Source organism: Gavialis gangeticus, unplaced genomic scaffold, assembly GCF_001723915.1.
Source record: "Gavialis gangeticus isolate Ggan-Ray unplaced genomic scaffold, GavGan_comp1, whole genome shotgun sequence".
Lineage (NCBI taxonomy): Eukaryota > Metazoa > Chordata > Crocodylia > Gavialidae > Gavialis > Gavialis gangeticus.
In genome coordinates, this window is record NW_017728996.1 from 1,524,646 (window position 1) to 1,545,602 (window position 20,957).

Here is a 20,957-nt window from a genome sequence, read left to right on the forward strand (position 1 = left end):
AGATACTGGTGAACACCCCTGATAAACTTATAGGTGGCCATCAGATCACCCCTGAGCCTGCGCTTTTCCAGGCTAAAAAGCCCCATAGCTCTCGGCCTGTCGTCGTAAGGTCTGTTTTCCTGACCTCTGATCATGAGCGTGGCTCTTCTCTGGACTCTCTCAAGCTTCTCCACATCCTTTTTTAATTGTGGAGCCCAGAAATGGACGCAGTACTCCAGCTGTGGCCTCACCAAGGCCGAGCATAAGGGGAAAATGACATCCTGGATTTTGCTTTGAATACACAATTATAGTATAAAGCACAGCTCCAACTGGCTTCAGTTACAGGTATGACTGTTCAACCCTTCTGCAAATCAGACCCTAGGATCTTTCAAGCAGGATACCAAGAAAAATGAGGAACACATCATTAGTGATCACCCACTAAGTATTACTTAAGCAATTTGCCCATTGTGCAGCAACTGCCTTAACCATAGGATAGTCCCTTCTCTGCCTATGGTCCACAGCCTCTTTCATTAGAGACTGAAGAGTCAAGGTTGCACAGACACTAATTCTGGCATTTCCTTACTTTTGACAGCTTGAAATTACAACCTTAATAATTTTATTTAATGTCATTTTATATAATTTCCAAGTTTAAAAAAGGAATAAAAAACAAAACAAAACTGTGACAATGTACCAGTGTAGGACTCTTTCCCTCCACAGCTCATTCTCCTCTCACTTGTGCTAACAAAGTTAATATAATATTAAATAGAAAATTGTCATTTCCTAAGTTGACCAGCACTAGAATGGCAGTGGGTCTGGCAGATACTTTGCAGTTACTAACTGAAAGAAGGACCTTGAAATGGGACATCGGGCAGCCATAGATATAGGCATACCTGGTAGGACTGCCAATCATAACATCCTGAAACTGCATATGATATTTTCCTCAAATAACAGGTTCATGATTATAACATCCATGCCCTAAGAAGGAAAAAAAAAATTTAGCTTGGAGTACAGATAAATACCAGAGGTCTGAGCTCCCTGGGGGCTGCGTACTGGGGATACAGCAGGGCCTGATATGGAATGATGGGGCCCAATTCAGTATACCAGCACCAAGGTGGCATGGGGCAGCAGGGCACAATCTGTCCCACAGACACTGGGGCTGCATGCTGGGTCCAGCCTTGTGCTCTGCCTTCATGGCTATGGGCCAAGTCCAGGTCTAGAGCCACGTGCTGTGCCCAGGGCCATGTGCTGGCAGACCAACCCTGTGCTCCATCCTGATCTGATTCACAGCTAGGGCAAGGGGCTCCCCATGGGTCTAGAAATTTCTCTCTCCAGTTAACAACTAAGAACCATTAAAGACTTATCCTCACAAAAGTTCTGAGACACTGGAAGAAAATACAGACTTTTTTTTGGCCAATCTTAAACACAAGAACAGCAATATTCCTCAACCAGAACCATGCATTCGGCCATCATGAAACTTTGAGACAGTCTATTTTGCAGCTGGTCCTTAATTCTGCTACAGAAGAGGGCAAACCGAAAGACTGGGTAGAAAGTCTTCTAAGCTTTGGGGGAACTAAGTGAGCAGCTGGAAAAAAAAATCCAAATTCTGGACCAAATTCAAATTTCAAAGCTATACAACAGCACAGTGCTCTGGAGAAACCTTTTCTTTTTCTCTGAACGCTCGGCATACTCTGTTTAAGCGCAGTCTCAACACTGACTTCCGCTAGCAGCCCTTTGACCACTGCTTTCCCTGTACTGCTTCAGGCACATAAAATTGGTCACAAAATATACACTGACCAGCTGGTATGTGGTTAACTGGGTTACAAAGTAGTTAGCAGGGATGAAAGATGCTATGCACTTAACTGGTTTATGCACTTAACCAAGATGTAAATAAAAGGTAATTGTAACGACGTGAGCAATAGGCAACGAATTGGGGTTGCCATTGTGTTATGCAGTTAAGTGAATGGTACACTTATGCGTATATATGGATTGGATATGCTTATCTGCATAGGTAAGTGGAGTAGACTATTATTTTATTTTAGGGACATACCTCTCCATCCCAACTACTAAGAATAATATTTGGTACTTCTATTTTAAAAGGCTCAGGGCAGCTTATGGTAGAAAACAAAATAACTTATAAAAACAGAAAAAGACAATAAAACAAAGTAGTATAACTACAATTCCCTGGACATGATGTTCAAAGATTTCAGAGGACATTACAAATATGAAATCCCTCCATGACCCTGAGAGGTACTTTTCCTTTCAACTTTCAATAACTTTAACTTTCAAAGAAAAAAAAATCTGGCAGTATATGCTGCCAAACTGTAATTGCAGATATCTTTTTTAATGGATATCCAGATGCTTCTATACACTACTTCTAGGACTTGGTAAAGACTATAGTTCATTTTTTGCTACTATTAAAGGATGTGTTGCTTGCTAATTGGCTTAACTCATATTTAGCCATAATTCAATATTTACTCAATTTAGTAAAAAACAAAACAAAACCCCATAATGACTCATAGCATAGTTTAAACCAGAATTCAAGGTCAATGTGTTTAAAACTAAATTTACATATATTTAAAAAATTTAAAAAGTTATTGAGAAAAAACATACCACTTTACACACCCCTTACCAATTATTAGGCATAAGCATCTAATGCCCGTGAAACCTCATGCTTCTCTGAACCAGTTAGTTTGTAAGGTGCCAGCCTCCCCTGCCTTTTGCCTGACTTCAGACTAACACAGCTAACCAATTATTTATGATACTCTTGATTTTTAAATATCATCTTACATTTATAATTTTCCTGATATTTTGCTAGGGTTCAGCAGGCTAGCTTTAGGTCCAACCAACTTTAGGTCACTGCAACAACCATTTAACAACACACATCAACATGCTGCCATCAATTTAAAATGGAAAATAATAAAAACCTGAACTACAAGAGACAATTGAAACTCATGGAATTTAGGAAAGCACTGTTTGAACTCAGTCAAGACATGAGACCTTGCCTCAAGTCCTACACTATGCCACTTCAAATACCACATCACACAAATGACAGCGCCTACAGAAGCGCAGTAGCGCCATGAGTCAGTACTGAACTCATGGTCTAGGACAGGGGTTGGCAACCCCACAAAACCACTGGATCCAGCCCACGGATTTGGGGCTTCGGTGGCATTCAGCAGTACGAGGCTCTGCCTGCAAGTGCTCCCCACGTGCTGCCACAAAAGGACAACAAGCGGTGGTAGCCAATCCTAGCACCTGCCCATACACCTCTGACATGGGGCGTGTTGTTCCACCTCACAGTGAGCCAGAAAGTTGCATACCCCTGGTTTAGGAAAAGTAATGGCTACTGAATAACCAACACAACTTCCCACAGTACCCATGTATTCACTGGCTGTCTTCCATCCAAGTATCAGTAATAATCCAGCTCAGCCCTGCTCAGTTAAAGGAACTGACTAGATGACAGCACAAGCTGGTACGAATACAAACATTTTAAGTCACCATCAATGCCATTGGCTCTTCTCAACATCTTGCCCTGTTTGAAAACCGTGTTAATGTGCTCAGTGGAAAAGAACATTCAAAATGGGTATGGTTTGTGTTTCCATGTTTCTTTCCTAGGAAAAGAGGGGAAAGGACAATAGTGACAAGGGAACAAATTTCAATCTAATGTGCCATAAATTGGTGGGACTCCTGGGAAAGATGACTCGAGATACAGCTGCTTGCACTATGGGTGAATTTGCCAGTATGAATTTAAATCTGATCACTTGCCTACTCTTTTCATGCATTTAGGGGCTATATATTTTTTTAAATTATAATTTGTACCTTTTTCATAGATTTCATAGGCATTAGGGCTGGAAGGGACCTCGGAAGATCATCGAGTCCAGCCCCCGCCCAAAGAGCAGGAAGTCAGCTGGGGTCATAGGATCCCAGCAAGATAAGCATCCAATTTGCTCTTGAAGGCGTTCAATGTAGGTGCTTGAACCACCTCCGATGGCAGGCTGTTCCAGACCTTGGGGGCTCAGACAGGAAAGAAATTCTTTCTTATGCCCAGCCTGAAACGGTCTTGTAGTAATTTATGACCGTTCAACCTCGTCATTCCTCGTCAACCCGAATCCTACTACATCCCATATCTAGCACTTCTTCCTTTGATTCTGTGTTCATTTCCTTTCGGTTTAGATAATCCAGCACATACAACCTCAATAAAACATTGTCTGATGGTGCCCTGAACGACATTTGCATCTCTATACCGTTCTAATTGCAGGCTTATACTGCCAACGTATTTACAGTTAAGGAGACTTGCATTTGAGAGAGCAAGGGTAAGAGTGAAGTGGCTGACTAGCACTTTACTGTTTTACTTCCTAGAAGTTCATTTATGTATGTATTATATTAAGGTATTTGAGCTTTACCTCTGTCTTTTTCAGAGGACAGGAGGAACCAGCACAGACTCAGAGATCTTGTCTTCATTAAGAAGTTTATTATTCATGCGTACACCATATATTACTGACCAGGGCAGTAAGAGTTTTCAAATGTTAGATGATCAGCCTTGCCTCTCTCTCAACACGAGTGAGAATGACCAACAGTACTGTCCACGCAAAATATGTCACTTTAACCAGGCCTGCGAAGTTAAAACACTGCAACGCGCCTAATATGGATGCAACTGTTTACCCCCAGGTTTACCCCCTTGCTGTAAAGGTGCACATGGAAAGGGCACACGGGTAAAAAGAGTGTGTTTTCATGGTATTAGCTCATCCACCCCGCTCAGTATAGCACTGCTGGAAAGGCCCAGCCAGGTGCAGGTGAATGAAGCCATGTCATAGCTAAAGCTCTGCATTAGACTGTGACCACAGCAGCTTCACATGGGACAAAGCAGAATGCTGCGTCTACACTGAACTTTTTGGTTACGTTAGGCAGGAGATTCATGGTTGAACACCGCGTCTTTTATTTTAGTCTAGGCAAACCCTCCCGCCCCGAGAGAACTGATTCTCCCACCCACCACCCCCAGAAAAGGGGAGGGAAACCCCTCCTCACCACCACCATCAGTGCCAATTATGACAGAGCTCCCAGCCACGGACCCCAGACTGCACCCGGAGACGAAAGGACTTAAAATAACAGGTTGCTTGGAGCGGGCCAGTCGAGACTTCACACCTCAAACAAGGGTTGCTCACCCACACGCCCAAAACAGGCGAGCCGACCCCATTTTGTCTCTCTCAGGCCAACGGATTCCCTACCTGGATGACGTGATGCAAACCTTCGAAAGACCTGGGAAGCAAACGCAGGATTTGGCAAATTGGGGTCCAACCTCTCTGGCAGGGCAGCCTGTCCTCTCTTCTCCTGATGCGCCGCTCCCGTCCCGAGCCCTCTCCGTGGCTCCACTGGCATCCCCCCAGCTGGCCCCAGCCCGGCAAGAGCAAGGGCAGCTGTCCTGTGGTGACTGCCTGCACCTCCCACAGGGATGTTCAACATAGGTGGCAAGCTCCAAACTGAGGGAAGGAACCGGGGTCCCCGCCCCAACCCGCACTCTGCATAACTACCAGAAAACCAGGATCCCTCTGATAAAAAAAAAAGAAAAAAAATCCCAATTTTTTTGAATAAAAAAACCAAACTAACCCCCCCAAAATCCACATTTTCCCACACTTAAAATGAAACGCCGCTATATATGCATCTCTATATTAGTGGCGCTTCATTTTAAATCACAGAAAGTGTGGATTTGGGGTTACTTTTTTTAATCTAAAAACTTTGGGGGGGCTCAGCTCACTAATGGCTACGAGCTGTCCCAGCCCCACAGACCCCCTCAGGGGTGGGGCAAGCCTCAGAGACCCCTTTTGTGGGGGAGCCCCAGCCCTAGAGACCCCCTCGTGGGTGCGGGGAAGCCCCAGGGCTCCCCACAGGGGAGGTCGCTTCAGAAACGCAGAGGGGGAGTGCCCTAGAGACGAGACCGCCCCGCCCCCCGGCAGCCATTCCGCCGCGATCCCGGCATGCCCCGCGCGGCGTGTTACGGTCCGGCGCGGCGCTCCCTCCTCCCCTCCCTCCGTCCGCGAGGCAAGATGGCGGCCGAGGCGGACTCGTGGGGTAGGTGCCGCTCCCGCCGCCGCTCCCCCGCGCCCTGCCGCCCCCCCGCGTTCCCCGCCCGCCCCCGCTCACCTGCTCTCTCCCGTCACAGACGCCGACACTTTCGAGGCGGCGGATCCGGGCGCTAAACCGCTGGTGCCGGGCGTGGGCGTCGACCGCTGGGCCGGCGAGGATGAAGAGGACGACGTGAAGGTGCAGGGGGGGGCGTGGGGGCGGACGGAGGGACACGCGTGTCCTCGAACGCGGCCCGGCCTGTCCTGTCCCGCGGGGCCGCCTCCAGCTCACCTGTCTGGAGTGGGGGCCGGGCCGCACTCGGGGCCGTGTGTGTGTAGGTGTGCATACGTGTGTGTGTAACGTGTGTCTATGGGTGTGTATGGGTGTGCATACGTGTGTCTAGGGGTGTAGGTGTGCATACGTGAGTATAGTTGCATACGTGTGTGTATAGGCGTGTCTGGGGGTGTACATAGGCGGGTCTAGGGGTGTAGGTTTGCATACATGCGAGTAGTTGCATACGTGTGTGTATAGGCATGTCTAGGGGTGTAGGTGCATGTGTTGTGTGTAGGGGTGCGTGTGCGTACGTGTGTCTAGGTGTATTTGGGGGGGTGTAGTGTGTGTATAGTGTGTCTAGGGAGTGCGTGCCTAGTGTGTGCATGAGAGAACAGAAGTCGGCGCACACAGACCGGTTTCCAAGCAGCAGGACCGGGTGCGAGATCTGCCCCCACCCAGGGGCGATTGTGCACCCTGTTCACTACTGCTCTGAACCACACTGCTCGTGGACGACTGCGGTGCAGCAGGGTTGGGTTTGCTCTGCTGTCCTGCGCGTCTACGTGGGCGCAGGGGGTCAACGCTGGACCGTCCAGGCGGGTTTGGACAGGGGCGACCCTGCCTCGGGCGGGGGTTTGGACTAGAAGCGAGCCCCGCTCCTCTTGCCATCTTTGTTTAGTGCTTTGGACGCTTGCGCATGAGATGTCAAGCAAAACTGTGCAAGGATATTTTTGGGGGCAGATGTCTATGAACTTTCTTTTTTCTCTCCTATTTCTACCTTCCTGCCTTGGAGTCAGCGCCTGGGTGCTGACGTCTCTGAAGGTGTCTCGTTTTCCAGCGTACAGAGAAACGCTGTCTGTTCTCAGTTTTTTGCGGGTCTCCCCATAGAGAGTTGCTTTACGGTTTCCCAATTGGCGTTAATCTCGTGCTCCCCACTGAAGTGCACGTTGCATCCTGTTGGACAGGGCTTTTGCCTAGAGAAGCAATGAGATGGGGGTGACGCCAAAGGGAGATGTAAGCAACTGGGCTTGGTGCTGAGAAGCGACTATCTGGAGCCACTGTCTGCTGACTAGAAACGGTTCCTGCCCTCGCAGATGTCTTCTAGCCTTAAGACCCCCCTTCCCCAGAAAACCAGACAGCCCTTCAGTGCTACATAGGATTAGGTGATGAGATGCAACATAGTGACTTGAGGTGGTTCTTGGAGCTGATTTCACTGTTGCCTGCTCGTGAGTGTGAACTGTCGCAGATTTCCGAGCTGTAGGAGGGGACGGTATGTATTTGAAGTTGAGGCCGCTTTGTTTTGTGCATGTCGGTGAATGAACACGGGTAATTTAATACCTAGAATTAAACACTGAATTTAGGTTACTGAGAGATTGCTGTAGGCAGTCTTATTATTGGTGACTAGATGATGAAAAGTGTGTTCCTCCTTTCTGGTTTGCCCAGACACAGGTGCAAGTAGGAGTCCTGCTCTAAACTTGATTAGGGTAATTTGTTCTCGCTAGTTGTGGGCTTCAGCACTTCCTTTGCTGTTCAGGTTGCAGCCAGGGAAGTGCACGATAGGGGCATACTTTGGCTTTTATAGAGGTGGGGCCTCTGGGCGGGGTGGAGAGAAGCATCTTGCAATAGGAAGGTGCCAGGTGAGTGGAGCACCTTGCTACTAGGGTGTGTCAGGTTGGGGAGCATATTGCACAGCCTGGGGCATTCACCCCTCCTGCCTCCCCACTGTGCCCCACCATTGTCTGCACTAACTGCCGGAGCTTGTGTACAAAGTGTATGACTGTGTCAGAGTTGCCCATAGCTTGGGTTAGGTACTGCTTGTAATGAAGACATTAAAAAAACCAAAGTGAATGGTCTCTACTATCTTCGTTAGGGGTGCACCGATAGATTTTTTGGGCTGATAGCAATGGCTGATTTTTAAGGAGCCATATTGGCTGATACCGATCCGATTCCAACATGCATCCCAGCAGCTTGGAGACCAGCATCAGGCTGGTAAGTCGGGTGGGGGGAGGGAAGGATCATGGGTGGGGGAGTGCCCCTGTGGTGAGAGAGGGAGTGGGGCAGGGGCAGGCGCTGTTCAGCCAGGGCGGGGCATGGGACAGAGCCGTGAGCAGCTCCTGCAGGGGGGATGGCTCCCACCACTGTGTGCACCCCAGGAGGGCATGGGGAGCATGTGTTCCCAGATCTGTGTCAGGTGGGCCAGGCTGCAGCTGTGGGCTGTGCCCAGGGTAGTGCTAGGCTCTTGGCAGAGGATGCTGGGCCAGGCTGTTCTCGGGGCAGGCGGTGGTGGCACTGGAGGTAGATTTTGGGGGGCTATGAGAAACTTTGGGGTTGCTGCAGCTGCCCCATAGCCCCATGCAGATCCAGAGACACTCCTCCTGTGGCCTCCTGGGGTGTATGCAGAGTGGGAGCTGTCCCAGCGCCCCCTGGATGAGCCATTCACAGCTCTGTCTCGTGCCCCAACCCAGCTGTGCAGTGCCTGCCCTGGCCCCACTCCATCCCTCACCATGGGGGCCTCGATCTGCACCCCCCACAACAGATTTACAAGCCAATGCTGCTCTCCAAGCTGCCGTGCTGTGCTCCCGACCGCATGCATGCTGTAGCTGCATGCATGCACAGGATGTTTTTCAGCCACATCAGGCGAAAAAAGCCAACTTCCAATAGTCATTTTTCTCTATATCAGTGCCATTTCAGTATGGGACCAATGTATCAATGCACCTCATATCTTAATGAAGTTAAATACATCTGAAGGACAATAGACTTTGAACAGTTTGTACCTTTTGGATGTGCTTGTTCTCCTATGTGCATAACCCACACCGTGTGTTGGTGCACAGTGGTTAGGCTGTTTTTTAACAGAGGGGTAACAGCCTGAATTGGCATTTTACAGCCCCCAAACCTGTTCAGGCAAGCAAGGCTTTGCTGTCACGTTTTCCCTGAAGCACTCAACAACTTCCTGCCTGTGCCAAAATGTCTGTCAGATAGATGTGTAGCCACCTAGCTGCTTCCCAGCTGTCTGCTTCTTCTTAAAGGGCTGTAACCGGATGTAATCATGGTCTCTCAGAATGTGAAAACCGCTATGCCATGTATGGTTATTTTAATATAACTCTAGATTCTCTTCTGGTTGGTTTGGTATTTTTTAGGTTTTCTTACTGGTGATTTAAGTGGTTTTTTTAAAAACATTTAAGTTGAATAAAAACTTAATGGTAGTAGCAAGCTGAGGAAACTTAAGAGTTACAGACCCTTAATAACTAAGGTCTTCCTACGGTAGCAAGAAGTTACTCTGAAATGTTACCTGGAATATGAAATTATATGGACGACAGGCCTAGTGCCAAGACGCTTCTGTTTACTTTTGGGCAGTCCTGTGCTTAACAAAGCCTAAACTAAGAAACATGTTTTTCACAGTACGGGGGAGCAGCTTCCAGGCTGCTTTGATTACTTTTGTGTGAAATGGAGCCATCAAGAATGTTAGCTGGAGACTCAGACAGTGTGATAACTTGTTCTTACGGCCTGATGGTGCAATAACAAAGGGATGATTCTTGGTGGTTTTTTGCAACCTGAATTTTCATGCATTAGAGACTTATAGAAGAGTGACTATGGATCTGTAACAAGCAGCAGTGGCTAGCAGCTTTGGCCTGGGATCATGTATGTGGAAAGGGAAGCATCAGTTTTATAACTGAACAGTCAGCTATGTATAAACAAGCCCCTGAAATAGTTTCAGATTTCAGCAAAGTTGTTGTAGTGTCAACATTGGAAAGGTGTCACTTCTGGACTGCTTAGTTGGGGTAACAATGAAAAAAAATAAGACTAGGAGAAATGACACTGCTTTCATGAAAGTTACTCAGGTTTTTAAAATGTATCCTGGGCTCCTGTCCCGTACAGTAAGAGCTGTTAAAAGACTGTCCTTAAATGTATAGACCATAGTCCTGCTCTGTCAACAGTTTTGGAGAAGAGCTGGGGGGAAATGAGGGGTTTGTTGCCTCACTAGAAGACTGATATCTGAGTTCTGGCAGACAACGCTAGGGAGTGTCCTGCCAGCAGTAGTGTCGTATTTGTATTGGGGTGCTCCACCTTGTGCTTCTGCAGATCTCCACTGTGGCAACCTATGAGGGGGGAAGGAGGAGGAAGGAAGGTGCTGTCTCGTGAACTAGGCGCCAAGTCATTGCCAGCTTCGTAGATTAAAGCAACGTGTGGAATTCTACCCAGAAGCTGACTGGAGGCCCGTGCAAATTATGGGACACTGGGAGCATGCTAGACCAATGCTCCAGTTCCACTTAGGTGTGCTGTATTAGGCTGTTCCAGCTTCATCTTCTAAGTGATCTTAAGGGAGAGGCCCATGTGGAATGTGGATTCACAAAATTAACCTGTTACAACACAACTGTCCATGCTTGTGTTGAGGTGTGCACTGGAGAGAGAAGATTGCACTCTCTGGACAATTGCAAATGGAAAAAGGCACTCCTTGCTGCAGCTCTTCCCAGGGCATCCAGGACTGCCCATAGTTTAACTGCCCAGCCTGCTTGTCTTGGAAATGACCTTCTGAGGTCCACAAAGTTACCAGCTAGTGATGTTAGTTCAGTCCTCTGAATTAAACCATGGTCATCCAGCTCTTCGGTAAGTAGAAGGAAACGCATTCTGTCTTTCTGGCTGAAGCAGGTGTAATGGAGACGTAGGTCTGTGCAGTACACTGAGGCCCATGTTTCTTAGGCATGTTGAATTGAATTTGGTAAGGTAGCATGAGAGAGAGATCCCTGGCAGAGGACTAATTGTCCACAATTACAGAGTTCGAGCAGAGTGGAACTGCTTGAAAGGGGTGTGGACAGGGGAGTAGTGAATGGATATGAATCTGCTGTACCCATTAATGCTTGTTAACAATCTTAAGGGTCACAGCACCCTGTTTTACAAGAGATGTCTTGAAAGGATAGGGGATCAGATGAGGAAGCAGCCTATAAACAGCAGTGCCTACAATAGTAATAAAAGTGCTATCTAAGGAAAAGGTGTAGCTGAGATTGCTGTGAGCCAAGGCAGTGATTATTACTGAAAATTCAAGCCAGCTTTCTGGAGTGTGGAAAAGAAGTTTAAATTGGAGGTGCACTGAGAACAAGGAGCAATGGTCTCAAGTTGCAGCAAGGGAAGTTTAGGTTAGATATTAGGAAGAATTTTCTCACTAGGAGGGTAGTAAAAGACTGGAACAGGTTACCCAGAGAGGTGGTGGAGTCTCCATCCTTGGAAGTTTTTAAGACCCGGCTAGACAAAGCCTTGGCTGGGATGATGTAGTTGGGGCTGGTCCTGCTTTGAGCAGGGGTTGGACTAGATGTGACCTCCTGAAGTCCCTTCCAGCCCTAACTTTTTATGCTATATTGGTTGCATATTGTATCAGCACTGCTAAAAGGAAAATTAACATTATTTTTTGGCCGGTATAGCCAATAATGTCACCAATAAATGCTGTGTGTATGTGCACCGTTGCAGCATGAATGTAGCTGGGCAGCCTGGAGAGCAGCATCCTGCTGGTAAGTCTGTAGGGGGGAACGGGTGTAGGGGCGGCGCAGATTGAAGCCCCCATGGTGAGGAAGGGAGTGGGGCTGGGACAGGGGCAGATGCTGCCCAGCCAGGGCAGTGAATGTGACCCTGGGGCTGGGAGTAGAACAAAGCCATGGGTGGCTTGTCTGGGGGGTGCGGGGGTGGATCCCAGCTGTGTGAACCCCCAGGGGGAAAACATGGGGGCATGTGGCCCCTGGATTTGTGCGCAGGGCAGAGGTGGGCTGCCCACTGGGCTCAGGACCAGGGGCTGTAAGTGGAGTGGGCTCAGCTGTGTGGGGTGAGGGGTGACTACAGGGAATTTTGGGGTGGCCGTAGCTCCCCAAGGCCCCCCACCTCCGCTCAAGACATTCTGCTCTGCTGTCTTTTCCTTGGGAGGGACAGGCAGGGTTCCCAAGGGAAGGGCAGCAGGGGTGGGGGCCCAAGCAGAGGTGATGCTAGGAAAGGCTTTTGGGATAGCCACAGGCCACCCCCCAATTCCTTTCCAGCACCCCCTTCCTGTAGCCACCCCTTCCAGCATCGCCACTGCCATGCATCTCGCACAGCTGACCCTGCCCAGCTCCCAGCTGTGCCCATGCTGGGAAGAGGCTGGTGCAGCCCCTGGCCCTGAGCCCGCTGCAGGCAGCCTACCCTCACCCCATCCACAAACACAGATGATCACATGGCCTGATGGATAAGGCATCTGACTTTGGATTAAGAGACTGAAGCTTCAAGTCCCTCTGTGGGTAGCTTTTGAACGCACACTTTGCTAGGGTTATTTGACCCTTGCAGTCTTTCCCGCCCAGAGCAGGGGGGCTGGACCCAGTGATCTCAAGAGGTCTCTTCCAGCCCTAAACTTCCATGAATCTGTGAAAATCTGGGGGCACATGACCCCCATGCCTCAGGGGGTGCGCGCAGCGGCAGGGAGCTACCCCCTCCCCGTGCAACCCAGATGAGCTGCCCGCGGCTCCTTCTTGCTCTCAGCCCTGGGGTTGCATTAATTGCCCTGGCTGGGCAGCACGCCAGTCCCTACCCTGCTCCCTCCCTCACCACCAGGGCCTCTGTCTGGCCCCCCCCATGCCCCTTCTCCCCACTCCCCCACAGACTTACCAGGAGGACACTGCTCTCCAAGCTGCCGGGCTGCATTCCTGTAAATCGGTTATGGGATTGGTATTGGCTGATATGGCTGGTAATAATTGGCTATCGGTATCGGCCAAGAAAATCTTTATTGGTGTGCCCTCTCTTGAGTCTCTTGCCTAGATCAGTGTGAAATGTGTGTAAGTGAATTTGGGTATGTTGGCTGCTACTCTAACTAGCAAATCACAGTTAAAACTAGAAGTCTTAGTTTTTGCTCATACTAACAGTGTGCTGCTGATGGATGTTAGTCATTCATTTTCATGCTGAATTGCATTGTTGTCAGATCATATAATTGTAAAATTAAAAGGGTTGCTGTTTTTGCAAGTCCACCTGTGCTTCAGGCAAAATCAGAACAAACTAGTGAAGATCTAAAATGGGGCATTCTGACAACTAACATGGTTTTATGGAAAACAGATCCTGTCAGACTTGAGAGTACAAGTTTGGTTAATAAATTAACTGCTCTACTTAGATTTCTGTGAAGCATTTGAGTTTATAAAGTGCTTTTTTTTTTTTTGGTCTTTATGTCATGTAGTACTAAATCAAAAAAGTGCACTACTGTCAGAGCATTTAATTGTAAAGACATTATCCCCAGTCGGTTTTTATTAACAGTCATGAAATAATATCACTTCTGGCTGCAGATGACGTGCACAGGTCTGTTCTATCGAGCAGTTTGGATCACTGGGTAAGATAAGTTTGCTTGAACAATATAGCGTTTTACTCTGAGCCATCTAGCAACAGACTGTTCATGCTTGCAGAATAAGGGACAGTGTCTTGGAAAGCAGTGACAGAACCGAACAAGAGCTCACGGGTTACCAGATGAATGTGAGCTAATGCGGTGCAATGGCTGAGAGCCAGCATGAACCCTGGATGATAAGTAAGTAGGTGAATGTCCAGTAGAGGTAAAGGTAGAGCTGCAGACAACGTTATTGTAAGTGTTTCTAGAGCTTCGATAAAAAATGGTAAAGGTTTAGGAGAAAGTGACATGAATTTTTGTCACATTCTGGAATATGTGTTTTATATGGTGAGGCTTACTGTCTCGTGGATAAAACAGTTTGACAAGAGATTACTTGATTATGGGGAAGAGATTTTTGAGTAGGCAGCTCTTTAGCCTAACTGAAAAAGGCATAATAAAGCTGTGAAATCTGGAAACTTTGAAGCTGAAGCTAGACGTATTCAGACTAGAGCAGCTGGAGGTTTTTAACGATGACGGAAGAAATTAACCCCAGGAACGACTTAAATAGGAATGCAGTGGTGTCATTCTGACTCAGGTCCCTACACCAAGATGGGAATGCCTCGCTTAAAAGATGAGCTTTACTTCAGTTTAGGGCTATGGGCTTGATACAGGAACTATTGGGAAATGTAATTCCAAAGTTGCCTTTTATGAAGGATACTTGTTAGTGAAGCAGTTCAGTACATTCACCAAAAAAACTCCTTATTTTATACCTGTCTTGCATTGGAGATTAGGATTTTCTACCTGTTGACCCAAATCTATGGAAGATGTGAGTGGATTGTGGAGAGGGGAATAAGAAATAGATGTGAATCGGCCCCGTTTGGCTTTTTCCTTGAAATCTGTGATAATCTTTTCTGCACAGATACCTTTTGGTGGTTTAATATTCTGATTATAATATCCTTTCTCCTTTGGTAGGATAACTGGGATGATGAGGAGGAGGAGGAGGAAGAGGAAGTAAAAGAGACGGAGGTAAAACAAGGTGAGAACTTTTGGGAGGAGTATATTTCATGATATGTAGGATGGGGAAGAGTTCTTGATGCATCTTGTAGTACGTAAAGCTGGATTAATGGGACAGAGCCACCAAAATATGTTTGGTTTATTAGTGCCAGAAAAAAAAAGCTTTTTATATTGGGCACCTCTGGATTTTGAATTGGAAGATTACTCATGATGCTTTTCTTCCCTGTTGTGCAATGTTCTTGTTCCTGTTACCTTCAGTGTTGGGGAGAACTTTTAAAGATCTCCTGTTTTACAGAAACCAAAGTTTCAGAAAAGAAGAAAATAGCAGAAAAAATAAAAGAAAAAGAAAAGCAACTGAAGAAAAAGCAAGAGGAGATTAAAAAAAGGGTAAGGTGTTCTTCTTGGCATCCAGATCCTACCTTCCTATGGGAAATGAGTGACCAGCTTTCATGGAGCAGTGAAACAACTTTTGTTGTTTTGTCCCTGGGATGTGTAGTCGGTGGTCCTCTGGGGCACCTTCACCCTGATGCATCCTCCCTGAGGCCTGAACCATCTGGGTTCTTAGCAATAAAGGTTGCATTTCAAGTGGATCTACTTCAAACAGAAGTACACTGCTCAGTTAGCTACAAGAAATACCAGCATGGAAAAATCCATTGCATTTTCCCACAGCAGTACTCATATAAAACATAAATGACATGCCTCCAGTGTGAACTGACATACAAGGCCCCTCAGTTCTGTAGATCGGTTTTGGTAACTGTCTGTAATGAATCATTTGTAAGCACAAGATTGCCAAGAGTTTTGAATGACAGTCTATTCTTGTACATATATGTGCATATTTAGTTAGAGGTACCAGAGGAACCTAAAGAACTTACACCAGAAGAACAGGTAGCAGATAAACTACGGCTAAAGAAATTGCAAGAGGAGGCGGATCTTGAATTAGCAAAAGAAACATTTGGTAAGTGTGCATACAGCTGAACCCACCCAAGAAAGTTGCTTGTGTGGTATAATACCACAAGTAGTATCTGCTGCTAGGAATTTCTAGCAGGCCCCACTGACTGACTGAACTTTCCAGTTAGTAGCTGCATTGCATGGAGTAACACATGAAAGAACTACTCATTTCTAATTGTCTGGGTTGCTCTTCAGAAATGCTGTCAGTTTGGGTGTGGCTCAGTATTAAATATGTTAATAAGCTAGGTGCTGAAAAAGCAAGTACAGTTGCGGAACAGGCAGATACGGAAGAACAGTAGGCATAATTAGGTTGGGGAACTTGTGTTTGCCAATTCTCTCAGTGAAGGACAAGGTACAGATTGTTTTAGCTGTGCTGGTTTATGGTTGAGGAATAAACTTGTTTGAAAAGTACACATTCAAATTTATTTAACTGAACCCTTGTTTTTTGAGATGGCAGGACTCTTCCCTGTGTCATTTCAGCTGGTGTCTGCAGAAACCATCCAGTGGGTGTTTGGTTTGAGGATGGAAACCACAGTCCAGATACTAATTGTCAATTAGAGGGGAAGTGACCAACTAATTTAGCACTGAGCTTGAGGCCTGCAATTCCTTACTTAAGGGGAGAGACAATACACTGAATACTACAGTGGATAGTTCAGATTACATATAGGATAAAGTTTTGCCCCAGAATCACATACAGATCCCACGTAGCTTAATAACTGTAGTTGTTTAAGTGAGTCTTGCATGGCAGAGCCAAACAGTAAATGAGTTGGCAGGCACAGCTCAAGTTTCAGTGATGGTGCTTCAGTAGGGACAAGAAGTGGAGTGCGAGTGGCGATTGCTTACCTTGTGGCTAAAGGATTTGCTGAGTGTGGCCTCGCAGTTCTTGCAAAGGGTCACAGCTAAATGCACTAGACCTTCCCCTGATTCTTTTGTCTTTCCTTGCAGGTGTAAATAACACTTGTGGAATAGATGCCATGAATCCATCTTCAAAAGACGACTTTACGGAATTCGGCAAACTGTTAAAAGAGAAAATTACACAGTATGAAAAATCATTACATTATGCCAGTTTTTTGGAAACATTAGTTCGAGACGTATGTATTTCATGTAAGTTTAATTTGAGAGGGATTTCCTAGCACATGGCTCCATTGCTCCAGGAAACAGAATAGGGCCAAATTTGAAAACATGCTAATTGAGCAAAACGTGAAATGTGACTTACGTGGTATTATATTAAATAATGTACCCATCTGATTGACCATGCTTTTGACTAGTTAAGAATCAAGTCTTGTATATCTTTTTAAAGGAGGTTTCTATTACTCCTTTACCTGTGGTGGTACCAATTTGGAACCACATTTTAAACACAGGTGAATTTTGTTTTGATCTAAACCTTGTACAGACCCACAAACGTCTTTTAGGAGTGGCAAAACATTTCCCCGAGTTGTATAATGCAAGTAGGTCAGCAGGAAAGGAAAATGAAATTTCCAGTGTTATGTGAACTCAGTTTGGGAGCAGTTTGTGTTCTGGAATTCAAGAGTTAACTACATTGAAACAAAGCTGTAGTTTGCTTTACAGTTGACTCATAAAACGGATGGTAAACTTGGCTTCTATTTGCATTTCTGATTGGCCGAGATATTTGGTCCAGGAGTGTTTTGAGATGTCTTTTCTTCCTATGTTTATGTGTGTACCGTCCTTCATACCGAATAAAGGCTTGATCCTGTTTGGTTCAATATACGTTTATGGTGGTTCGATAACTTGGGGAACGTGGTGATATACTATGTACTACAGACGGTCCAGTCCTCCATCATGAAGGACTGCCTAGTGCTGGATCTTTAAGTTCCTAAAAACATCCACTTCTCCTGGGTGCCTCCATTTCCCAAAAGCCTTCAAACACTCTGCCCCATTACAGACCTCTGGTAAAGGCTTAAAGTGCTCCTCAGGCTGTGCTCCAGTGTTAGACTCCCATATTAAGTAATTCTTTTAAACAAAATTTTAACGACTTTACATTTCAGTACATATAAGTTATGTGTCAGGGGATTATAAACTACTGGACTTCGGTTCTGAGGATCAAGATTGCCCATGGGGGAACTCCACCATTATCTGTTCAATTTTGGGATCAAAATCTGCAATTATCCTACCTTTTTGGCGATATGATGATTTCCTGAAAACTATTGGTTTAAAAAAAACCCCTTTCTCTCTTCCTAATGTAGTGGAAGTTGACGATTTGAAAAAGATCACAAATTCTTTGACAGTGCTATGCAGTGAAAAACAAAAACAAGAAAAGGTAAGACATCTGCTTCTTCCTAACCGTATGATTTTTTCTGTAACTTGTTTAATCCCCATATACACTGTACAGTGTGGCCTTTGTAAAAACAGGGGGTGAGATGGGGAGGGGGAGGAGTCCCATATTTGAATTAAAATAAATTAAATATTAATGAGACATGAACTGGAAGTTACACATTTGGGTCCTAGGCCTAAATTTGAATCTCATAAACTTAAAAAGTACATCTTTAAAGTGAATAGTATTTTGCCTGTATCTTGCTCGTCTCTCATCTCTGCACTAATTCTGGAGTATAGATCATTTGTCAGTGCTCAGAAATGGTGGGGAAGCCCCAGATCTTCAGTTAATGTTTTTGTAGAAATAATTAGAAATCTTTGAAGTTAGTTTTTAGCAAAAACTAAGATCAGCATGGTCAGCGATATAAGCAGCAGGTAACAGCTACCTAGTTCTCTTAAATTGTGGCATTTCTCCAAAGAACTACGTGTCTTGTGAAAAAGGTATTGCAAAGAAGTGACTGTTGTACCGAAACATAATTGTTTCCTTCTGCGATTCATAAATTGTAGAGAAATATTTTATGTACAGAAGTTTACAAGGAGTGGTATAGTCAGGTACCAGTGGGATAACAACTTGTAAAATCCACTTAAATGCTGAGTAAGCAAATACTTTAATTGTCAAATCCAAGTCATGCTGTCTAGGATACAACTGAAATTTATACGATTTCAATACCTGTACGGGGGAGTCTGAGAAGGAAACCACTGTGTGCCAGCTGTAATGCATATTCTGTAAACATGCCACTGTTTTTGCATGTGGTCTAATAAACCAACTCGTTGCATGTGATCCAAATCTGGTAGGTGACTGGAGAAAGGGAAACTTTCTGGGCACAACCTATTTTAATAGCAACTTTGCATGTTCATAAACATATCCTCCACTAACAGTTGGTAGCTTGCCAGGGAAAATTAACAGTGCATACTTTGCCATAAAAATCTTTTAACAGAAGACTAAACCTTCTCATGCCTCAAGTTGATATATTGAGTCTGGAGCTTGAGGTCTGTGATATTGAACTGACTGCACATTTCTAACAGAAATAGACTTTAGAAATACAAGCTTTTTTCTACGTACAAAGCTGATGCAGTGGTATTCTGAATGTAGTTTTCTTGTGTTTAACTACCATGTTTTTTAGCATTTGTAGCTGCATTTCATCCAGTCTTCAGTCTTTAAATTTTGTTCGTAAAAATGTGGACTCTGGATATCTTTGGATCCAAAACTTTCTCTGTAACAGTTCTGGCCTCTCTGCTGTTGTATCAATTCAAAAAGAATTTCCCAAAGCTGTTCAAAGTAGTATGCAAGAAACTGCCTGTGCCTCAGTTTAGTAATATACAGTACTGTCATCTGACTACTTGGAGCATCTTCAGAAAACGTATTTATAGTGTTACGAACTTGCCTCTAATACATTATTTCTGCAAATTATCAGACTTGAATTTCAGGTTAGTTTACCTTATAACCAAAAAGAGTGCACACAGGCAGAATTATTAATGGGTAAAGGACAAGAGCCTGTGACTAAGATTTCACCACCTTTTCCCCTGGAAGGTTTTGGACAACTCTGCTTGGCAGCCATATAAAAGGCCTAAGAAAATGATTCCTTCTTATTAGTGCAGTAACAGTACAACATTAGACACCTTACACTTGCATTTACTTAGTGTGTCTCCTTAGCTCCAGCCATGTTGTGCTGAACAGCAGATACATGCTGCTATTTTGATTAATGAGGCCACTCTTCGGGAAGGCAGAGGAAACCCAGAAATAGCATGGCTTTGCCGTGAGTAAGTTACTGGCAACTGAGATGCAGTTGCTTCTGTGGTAGGAGTCAGCAGCACCATTATATGAAATGCAGGGCAGTTGACAACAGTGTTCACCTTCTATCAGATCAGAGTTGGGGAACTGAAATAAGTTAAATCCAGTTACCCATGTACTTCATCATCTCTTAGAAATATTGTACGCTGTTAATGTGAACTCTTAAGTAAATCAAAACATTTCTGGTCTTTCCTCAGCAAAGTAAAGCCAGAAAGAAGAAAAAAGGAGTTGTGCCTGGAGGTGGTTTGAAGGCTACTATGAAAGATGACCTGGCAGATTATGGAGGATATGATGGAGAATATGTACAAGACTTTGAAGACTTCATGTGACATTTATCTTCCCTTACAACTTTCTGTTGCCCGTAATCCCTTAAACATGTAGCATAATTTCTTTTCCTTTAAATTCTGCCAAATGCTACAATCAAAAGTGCAGTATCTCTGTGCTGGTTATTTAACCCTTTGACACATTGGTGCTAAAGCATTGGGATACCCGTCTGCCAGGGGGTTAAAAGGAAGAAACTCAATGTCTACATAAATCACAGTTAAATTAAATTCTAATAATGTTTTACTTGTTACTATCTGGTTTCATAGTAACAGCCACTAAATTGGAAATGAATTTCAACACAGCAAAAGTTGTATTATTACCAGCACAGTTCAGTAACGCAGCCTTAACTGTACCTCCTGGAATGATTTATCTTGTGAACAAAAGCAGTTTGCAGCAAGGGCATGGTGTGCACTTAGTATTAAAAATGCTTTGTCTATTGAGTTAAGAGCTTGAGGTTTTTAATAGGTTTGTGAAGGGGCCTGCTAACTTCAGAGTGAGGATACTGCACCTGAAAACACATCACCCACTGTTATTTCAAAGCTTGACATCTAGAACAGAACAAGGAAACAGTTCTTTAATTGCATTTGAAAAATGACTTGTATCTCGAGTATAAGCAATTTCGTTTACATTCATCTGAATATTTCTACTAATACAGCTGTACAGGTTCTTTAATAGTTAACTGCCTGGTTTAAGTGTGAGAGAGATTTCCTTTGTTCTCATGGGTTGTGTAGATCTTTTCACGACTCTGCCATTTTCTTTCATTTACAAAAAAACCAAACTGCTTAGCAAACTGCAACAGTTACTACAGTTGGGCAAATTGTTATGTTAACAATTATGACATCTGCAATGTTTTATAAAGCAACTAATTTAATAAAATCACTATTGTGAGGACTTCACAGCCTGTGTTATAGGAGCACTTATTTG

At 45.0% G+C, this 20,957-nt stretch overlaps 1 protein-coding gene across 1 annotated transcript; it reads left to right on the top strand.

Moving 5' to 3' along the window:
* The first annotated feature begins 5,949 nt into the window (after nt 1-5,949).
* EIF3J (eukaryotic translation initiation factor 3 subunit J) lies at nt 5,950-20,931 on the top strand. Its single transcript, XM_019503889.1, has 8 exons — nt 5,950-6,042; nt 6,134-6,234; nt 14,597-14,660; nt 14,934-15,025; nt 15,479-15,593; nt 16,532-16,690; nt 17,791-17,864; nt 19,907-20,931. The coding sequence occupies exons 1-8, from the start codon at nt 6,018-6,020 to the stop codon at nt 20,036-20,038; spliced, it is 762 nt and encodes a 253-aa protein (XP_019359434.1). The 5' UTR covers nt 5,950-6,017; the 3' UTR covers nt 20,039-20,931.
* The last annotated feature ends 26 nt before the right edge of the window (nt 20,932-20,957 follow it).

Coding starts and splice junctions, on each gene's coding strand:
- EIF3J (XM_019503889.1), top strand. CDS start 6,018: ATGGCGGCCGAGGCGGACTCGTGGG. Junction 6,235..14,596: donor ATGAAGAGGACGACGTGAAG/GTGCAGGGGGGG, acceptor CTCCTTTGGTAG/GATAACTGGGATGATGAGGA. Junction 15,594..16,531: donor ATTAGCAAAAGAAACATTTG/GTAAGTGTGCAT, acceptor CTTTCCTTGCAG/GTGTAAATAACACTTGTGGA.